Source organism: Callithrix jacchus, chromosome X, assembly GCF_049354715.1.
Source record: "Callithrix jacchus isolate 240 chromosome X, calJac240_pri, whole genome shotgun sequence".
Lineage (NCBI taxonomy): Eukaryota > Metazoa > Chordata > Mammalia > Primates > Cebidae > Callithrix > Callithrix jacchus.
In genome coordinates, this window is record NC_133524.1 from 78,641,272 (window position 1) to 78,650,083 (window position 8,812).

The 8,812-nt window shown below is 35.0% G+C and overlaps 1 protein-coding gene across 2 annotated transcripts; it reads right to left on the minus strand.

The window, feature by feature from the left end:
- Positions 1–456: 456 nt before the first annotated feature.
- Positions 457–8,310, minus strand: HMGN5 (high mobility group nucleosome binding domain 5). 2 transcript variants are annotated; one of them, XM_002763042.7, is made up of 6 exons: positions 8,217–8,310; positions 6,447–6,476; positions 5,107–5,136; positions 4,792–4,845; positions 2,596–2,733; positions 457–1,627 (listed from the first exon to the last, which is right to left on the minus strand). In XM_002763042.7, the coding sequence occupies exons 1-6, from the start codon at positions 8,229–8,231 to the stop codon at positions 1,037–1,039; spliced, it is 858 nt and encodes a 285-aa protein (XP_002763088.3). In that variant the 5' UTR covers positions 8,232–8,310; the 3' UTR covers positions 457–1,036. The 2 variants fall into 2 exon arrangements, with proteins under 2 accessions (XP_002763088.3, XP_008987795.1); XM_008989547.5 differs by lacking the exon at positions 4,792–4,845.
- Between the last annotated feature and the right edge of the window lie 502 nt (positions 8,311–8,812).

An 8,812-nucleotide genomic window follows, 5' to 3' on the forward strand; every position in this document is an offset into this window, starting at 1 on the left:
TTTGAGACCTGCCATAATGATATAGATTACAACGTGCATTGACCTGAAAACGTTTTGCTAGACACCAAAGGCCACACACATATTGTGTGATTCCGTTTATATTAAATGTTCAGGCAAGGCAAACCGATAGAGACAAAAGGCAGATTAGTGATTGCCAAGGGATGGAATGTGGGGGATGAGTTGAGGGAAAATGGAGAAAGACTGCTAATTGGTACTTTGTTTTTTATTTGGATGATAATAATGCTCTGGAATTAAACAGTAGACACAACATTGTGAATATACTGACAACCACCGAATTATATACTTTATCATTTTTATTATAATTAAAATGGTGAAATTTATGTTATATTAATTTCATTTCAGTGACAAATTATTTAAATATTTTCATATCACAATAAAAAATTAAGCATAATATTTCACTAGCTACAACTTTGAACACATAACAAAACACAATAATCGTGAAAGAGTCATTTTATTAAGATAAATCCAGTAAAATTTGTGCATTCACATATAATCAAAACTGCCCTTCTGAAATAAACATTTGTATTTATTTTCAAAATGAAAATACAATTTCATTTTTCCCAAGCTAATAATAAAGTTCTATTTGGAAAGATAAGTTTAATTCTTAGCATTACCTGAAAATATTTCACCTTCTTTATAAAAGCAACCTAGAGCACAAGAATGTTGGATGAGACTTTTTCTTTTGGGATTCCTCACTTTGGGTAATTATCACATATATAAAAGAGTAAAATTAAAATTCAAAGATCTGACGCATAACTTACACAACACGAAATTCACTCGCAAAGTTGAAAGCATATTTTTTTCTATATATTCCACTACTATAATCACAAAATTTATAGATAAATGTTTCATGTTAGAAAGTTTATGGCTAATAATCAGCATGAAGATGTTCTGAAATTAAATCAATGCTAAAGAAAGACTATGTTTATAAAATTTTTGATAAAAATATTTATCTCTATTCACTTTACAACATGAAGGTACATGTTACCAAATTGTGAAACCACATAGGGCAGTTTTAAACAATACTCTGAGGCTCCTCTTTTTTTCCATCTTCTTCTTTGACCTCATCTTCCTCTTTTTCTTCTTTCTCTTCTTTTTCATCTTCTTTTTCTTTTTCAGCTTCTTCCTCATTTCCACCGTCATCTTCTTTTTCATGTTCTCTCTCTTTTTCATCTTCTTTGACTTTTACTTCTTTCTCCTCTTTTTCATCTCCTTTCTCTTTTCCATCTTCATTCTCTTCTCCATCTCCTGTTTCTTTTCTGTGTTCTTCTTTTGCATCTCCTTTCTCTTTTCCATCTTCTCCATTTCCTTGTCCATCTTCACTTTTTTTTTCATCGCCTTTCTCTTTTGCATCTTCCTCTTTTCCATCATCTCCTTTCTCATTTCCATTTTTATCCTCTTTTCCATCTTCTTTCCCTTTTTCATCTTTGTCTTCTTTTCCATCTTCCCCTTTCTCTTTGTTTTGATCTTCTTCATCTCCTTTCTGATCTTCTTTTTCATTTTTTCCTTCTGCTGCCCCTGGTTCTTTCTTTTCTCCTCCCTCTTCTGTGGCATCTTCAATCTTTTCTTCTTTCACTTCCACAATTTCCTTTTCAGAAGCTGGTTCCTGTATGAACAATGAAAAAAAAAAAAAAACAAGATTCTGTTTGTAAATTTAGAATTGCTTCCCCTAAATACTTATACTGAATTATATCTATTTTACAGAAAGACTGATACTGCGTTTACAAGAAAGTAATTGTCCTGTGAAAGAAGCCTCCAAAATATGACACTATGAGGAAAACATTCTAAGAAATGAGATTACTAAAATGTCTACAGAAATACCTACAAATAGATATTTGAAGCAATAAATTCAAAAACACTTATATAAATAATTTTCATTTCAAATATGAAGAAGCACAAAGTAAATACTTGAAGGATGACATATATTTATTCTATATCAGCAATTCTTAATGAGGACTATGCATGTAAACAAAATATATTGCTTGGAAAAATAACATCTTTTGTTTCTATAATAGTGATTTTTTAATGAAAAATTACTTGAAAAGTATTTTCATATATAACATAACTTACAAAAGATTTTCCATATTTGCATATGTTTAGTTTATAGATTTGATGAATACATTCCATGTTTAGTGTTTTACTACAATACCTAACAATTGTATGCATTAAATATGCAAAATAACATTAAAAACATTTATGTAATGATTTTCTTTGCCATCTATAGAGGAAATAAAAAAAATCATAATTTCTGGATAATGGCTTCACACATAACCCATGTGCTGACAAAAGGAATAAAGTATTGGCCTGTATTTAATAAGAAGTTGTTATGTTAGTACTAAGTCATAATCTTTAGCATTGTTCTAGCAACAGCAATGCTAAGCCACCGTTTGCACTACTGGTCCCTACAAATTCTCATATTTTAAATTCATTTTATTTTCTCCTTAGATACCATTATACTATAGAAACACTGCTTACTTTTTTCCAACCTGTAAACTAAAGGACAAATAAGATTCCTTTCAGTTGTGTCTGTTGTTAAACTTTCAAATGGACAAAACTGTTAACATTAGAAGATACCTCTATAATTTTGGCTCCTCCATTTTTAGCATTTTCATTGCAGTCTTCTTCAACAACTTCTTCTTGCTTCATTTCAGCAACTGCTCTGGCACTTGTATTTGCATTTTCTTCCATCATATCACTTTCTGTCTTCATTTTCTGCCAAGCAACATAAAACAATAAAAGTAAATACACAATTTAACTGCTGTGTGATTAAATGGCCACAATTATTCTACCAGCTGTTGTAATAATTTATGCAAATGCTTTAAAATATCACATATAAACCTAGTATCAACAAAATTATCATATAATACTTTTAGTTTCATTGTAAGGCTAAAGCAGCATTAAAGTAAACAATGTTTCCTTGATATAAATAAAATAAATTTTCTTTTACGTTGAATGATAGAGATGAGAGGCAACCAGTTAGAATGCTGACTAGTTGCTGCCAAGAACAAACTGCCAACATCAGGTTAGACTGATCAATTAATTACCTCTGACTAGAGAGGGTCAGTCTATTTCTTTCAAGCCTAATTAGTAAGGAACAGGGTTGTGTTGATTGTAAAGCCTTCATTGGTAATAATGAAGAGAAATGCTATTAGTGAGAACATCAATTTAGATATATTTTTAAAAGACCTTATGGTGACGTGTTTCAATCTTTGTATCTACAAGTTTGGAATGCCCTGATTCAAGATGACTTTACCAAAAAAAATTTTTGCCTACCTGTGTATGTAATAGAAAGTCAACTGGATTAAGGGTCCAGAAAACCTATGTTTGAATTCTAGATCTGCCACTTATGTGATGTGACCTTGAGCAAAGGTATAAGTATCTTTGAGGCTGTTATTTTCATATATAAAAAGAGAGTAATACCACCCACCTCACAGGGTTGTTATAAGGAGAAAATGAGAAAATACATGAAAAATTGCTTTAGAAACTGTAAATTGTAATATAGATATAAGTTATTATTCTTTTAACACATGAGAAACAAAACCAAGGGTAAAATCTTTGGTTATATAGTATACGTTTTAGTCTAACGCTATTTTTCTTTTCTTTTCTTTTTGAGACAAGGTCCTCCTCTGTCACCCAGGCTGGAGTGGGTCAATCTCTGCTCACTGCAACCTCCACTTCCCAGGCTCAACGGATCCTTCCACAACAGCCTCCCAAGCAACTGGGACTATAGGCATGCCTGGCTAATTTTTGTATTTTCTGTAGTGACGGTGATTCACTATAATGCCCAGGCTGGTCTTGAACTCCTGAGTTCAAGTGATCCACCCACCTTGGACTTCCAAAGTACTCAGATTACAGGCATGAGCGACCACATCTGGCCTTACTTTTATTTTTAAAAGAAAATATGCTTATTTTCTGTTTTAATAACTTGTAAATTGAATATGTAATCTTACACAACAGTGGACTTGAAAAGTAAAATGCAGAAGAAAATAAACTTTCTTTTCTTTGGTCACCATTCAATATATAAATTATTACTAAAACTTCAATTGCCCTAAGTTTGGCAATATTTGTTAATAAAGGATTTCATTTGTGAACATGATGACAGTTTATAATTTCTTAAATTATGAAATGATAGGATTAGATAGTCTCTAATGTTCCTCATAGCCTTAACCTTTTATGATTTCAGGAATTCAACCAATATTCTTATGTATTAGGCAATTAACAGTAAATTAAATATTGAAATTATTTACATTTCTACATCTTTAGCTACAACACCAGAGTATATAAGTCCATACAAAATCAATTGTGTCAATTCAAAATTAATATATGCAAATACTTCTTATATATATTTATTTTTATATATAATTATATATTATCTTATATGTACTTTGCCAACTGTAAAATATTATCAAATATTAGTTACTACTCTTATTACAAAGCACAACTTTGTGGTTACTACTGTTTTCACCTTTTGTTTTCCCAGGAAAACAGTATTGTCACTACATGATAGCAAAGCCATGTACATTTAATGGGCCTATCCAACTGAAATTGTTTTGTCTCTACCCAATGAAAATGTCAAAACGCTGTGGACAATCACAAAACAGGAACAAATATTTCCCACCCAAGTGGTTAACATGTATCACATGATAGAATAGAATATATACTAACTGAACAAAATATAAGCAAAGTAAAATGATCAGCTGTATGCCATTTCAAAAATTATTTTTTTTAAAAAAAGCATATTTATTTCAACATTCCAAGTTGAATATTTACCCTTGGAGTTGATGTTCTTTGGGGCCTCACCTCTGGTGTAATGGGCATAAGCATCTGCATCAAGTTGTGGGAAAAGAAAAGAAAAGGAAAAAAAAAATCATATTTGAAGAAAAAGTGCTAAAAATGATATCTGACCTCTGAATTAAAATAAATGGATATGATTAAATGTATTAAGGAAAAAAAATCCACATTCTTTGGTGTGAAAGTTTTTCTTAAAACTTCAAAAATAAATTGTGTATTGAATGTTTAAGAATTCCTTAAAATTTAAAATGACATTTCACAATACATGGGCTGGTTTTTGAAAAGATAACTTACGGCAGACAATCTGGCAGATCTTCTCTTTGGCTATAAGTGAAAAACAAAAATCTGTTAAGAGAATTATGGATACATAAAGCTAGAATTATTTTTACTGAGGTGAAAATATATGGTGTAACAATACATAAATCTTGTCATTAAAGGAGCAATTGTGAATTTGGTTAGAAAATACCGTAAAAGAAATATAAGTTTTGACTTTTCCCTTTTCTGAACACTTGATATACTAAGGAAAAAGTCTCGAATTAATCTTAAGTGGCTAGGCTAAATTAACACAGTAGCTAGTAACAAGGAGCACATTTAGAAATGAAAATATGGCCTTTCCTTGCCAAATGACAAAGCAATTATTGTGATTAAAAGGAATAAGTTCTCTCCACATCTGAACAATTTCAAGAAGCTTGCAGTTTTTAATACTTACTATATATTTTTCTCATACTCGGTATATTTTTATTGTGCATTAATTAGATGAAAATTAATAATACACATTGATCAAAACATTAGATTAACAAAACCATAAAGGTAAACAGCTGTTCGTTAATATAATAGTCACACAACAATGATTCCTGCTTTGTAGGACATATAGAAGATGGCATACTCTAAAAACTAGAACCATATATATTCAATACAATATAACAAAAACTACATAGTATTTTAAGAAATTTTTCACATATATTAACAGTCATTTAGAACCTCAGCTTTCTAAAGTAAGCAACATGTAAGCCTGTAAAGTACACACACCAAATGAGACTAACTCACAAAACATTGAAATCAAATATTAGCACATCTCTATTGTCAAGAATATTTCCTCAACATCATTTCTATAAAAAAAGTGAAGACCGGGCACGGTGGCTCACGCCTGTAATCCCAGCACTTTGGGAGAACAAGGCGGGCCGATCAGGAGGTCAAGAGATTGAGACCATCCTGGCCAACATGGTGAAACCCCGTCTTTACTAAAAATACAAAAATTCGACGGGCGTGGTGGCACGCGCCTGTAGTCCCAGCTACTTGGGAAGCTGAGGTGGAAGGATCACTTGAACCCAGGAGGCGGAGGTTGCAGTGAGCCAAGACTGCGTCACTGAGCTCCAGCCTGGCGACAGAGCAAGACTCTGTCTCAAAAAAAAAAAAAAGTGAAAAAGCCTTTATTTTATTCTGAATGGCAATTTTAAAAAGTCCTCTCTTCTGAAATTCAGATATATATTTTTGAGAGAACCCACTGGCATACCATATTGGTCCTCATATAGTACAAATATACCAACCAACATCTAATTTTTACCTGCTTATGTGTGTCAAGTTTATAAAACTACTGGTTTTTCCTAACAGATGCTAAGACTAAAGAAACTCACCTCCTTCTTCGAATCACCTTGACTTGCAGCCTACACAGAGCAGAAAACCACACAGAGATAAGGTCATTGATATAAACATGTAAATCAGAAAATACTGCCTGCAGATTACATATTTCAATATAATTGCTTATTACTTTTTCCTGGGTTCCTGCTCAAGTAGACACGTGTTGTTTCTTAGGAACCATGCTACATACTGCTGTTTTACTAATGTGCACCAAGATGCAAGTGCATGCACAAGACATACTTTTACACAGTTGATAGTTAATTTCATCCGTTTGTGTAAATTGCGTCTCCTAAAAGCAAACCTTTCTAAATGTGAAATCCACCTGCTTTAGACAATGTAAAAGCCAAAAATGTGGGGGCGGGTCAAATGAAGGCGGAGCTTCATGTAATTTCCCTTTCTTGCCTTGTGTTTGCCATGGAATTGTACCTATCTTACCCTCTGCACTGACTCTGGACAATTCTCTCCAAGTTTTGCATGCAATAATTACAGCCCTCGCAGTGTTTTGTGGGGGGACCTCTTCGTTACAAAGTCAGTGCTTTATTCTAAGAAACTGGCTGCCGATTTTAAAACTTCCCGCCACTACCTGCTATAAGGTTTGCTGTCAGCTCTGCAAAACAGCAAGACCTACTGCACAAGTATAGAAAGGCACAGTGGCGGGAATCTCAGGAAGGGGGGATGGTGATTAGAAACACTTGCTTTCCATATCAGAGCAGCCCTTTAGCCTGGGAATTATCAAGCTATTGCACGATTCATACAGCCACAGAGCACAGCGGTATTTCAGTCTTATTCCTATGTTTTAGGAATAAGGAAGGAGGACTTGTTTACAGGAATAATCCAAAAACAATCATGACTTAAGTTAGCACAGTGTTTACGGTTTTACCAAGCAATGAAACAGCGTTCGATTTCACTTCTAGGGGGACTAAGAAAACAAAAACAAACAAACAAAAAAAGAAAACACCGAGCGTGAACTTGTTTCCTGTCTGAGAGGAGCCAGGAATTGTGAAGTGAGGGTTTGCAGAAGACCTGTGGAGCTCTAAAGGCTCAGATCAATTCTGCGTAACTAAAGTGAACAAATCCATGCTACCCCAACCTCCGCAAGTTTATCCGACACTGTTTCCTTATAATCTTTCCACCTTTAGCTAAAGAGCTTGGAAAGGTACAGCTTTCTCACCCCTGAAGTTTCTAATTACAGCGGTGAATCTCTCTTCTCTAGGACAGTTTGAAGTCTGCGCCGCCTAATGGCACAGGATTACCATTGCATAGCCATCTGGCCTGACAAGAAGTGGAGGAGGGAAGAAAAAAAGAAAAAAGAAAACGGGAAGAACAAAGGCAAATACAGGAGAAAGCCATGTCTTTCGTTCCCCCAAACGGGACGGTTCCCCGAGAAAAGCCGGAGGCAAAGGAGGAAACTGGTGCCTGGAAGTGTGGTTGGAAGAAGTGTTCTCCAATAGGGTAAGCGAAGGAAGGGGGTTGGGGTAGGAAGCGACAGCACAGCGCTATGGCTGTTTGTAATTCAGCATGGAGACACCTTTCAAGAGATTCTCTTCCTTAAAACACTCCAAAAGTGAACTACCAGTTGCATGCAAGACCATCCTAAACCTTTACAACCACTGCTCTTTGCCCTTCTCCCCCATTCCGTTTCAGTGCATCACAAAATGGAAGAAGCCTAAAAGCTTTAAAACAAACAAATAAACAAATAAATTCTTCCTATTAGGAAATAGGTAACTCAGCAGCTAATCCCCCTTCTGTCTTTCCATTTCACTTACCTTTCTTTTGGGCATTGTTGTAGCTCTCTATAGGAGATCTTAGTCAGCAGAAAAAAGCCGAAGCAGTCACTGCCTGACTGCTCCAAGAGCGAATGAGTTTTCAATGAACTAATTGCAGCACGACCTGTACTCTCCTCTAAAAAAAAAAAAAAAAAAAAAAAAAATCCCTCGTTATTGGCAACATTAAACACGCCAAGACGCAACCAAACTACGTGAATGGTTAGCCGGAGTGGGAGCCACATTGGAGTGACAGGCTCTTAGGCCAATAAGAAGAGGGAGCCGGCTTTGAGGGGCGTGGCCCGCGAACTTGCCCGAAGCCTTCGTTCGCTGACGGCTCTAACCGCTGGTGTAGTGGAGGAGCACGCGAACTTAGCAGGGCCTGAGCGATCAGGAATAAGAATGGCAGGAAAGCCAGAGTTGTCTTGATTAGTTTTTTTCTTTTATGTTATAACGACAGGCGAAAGCCACAACGGTTGCTTTCTTCACAGTCTCCAAACACCCCACCTTTCCCTATTCCTAGGGAGGAAAGTGCTTTTAAGACCCGTTGAGTCTGGGCTCCAGTCTTTCCCTGCCACCTTTGGCGGTATGGTGATGAA

Bases quoted from the DNA above. Each gene is read 5' to 3' on its own strand.
- HMGN5 (XM_002763042.7), bottom strand. The intron at 5,137-6,446 runs GTGAGTTTCTTT...TTTCACTTATAG, and splicing joins AAGGTGATTCGAAGAAGGAG to CCAAAGAGAAGATCTGCCAG. The intron at 2,734-4,791 runs GTAAATATTCAA...GTTGCTTGGCAG, and splicing joins AAAGAACATCAACTCCAAGG to AAAATGAAGACAGAAAGTGA.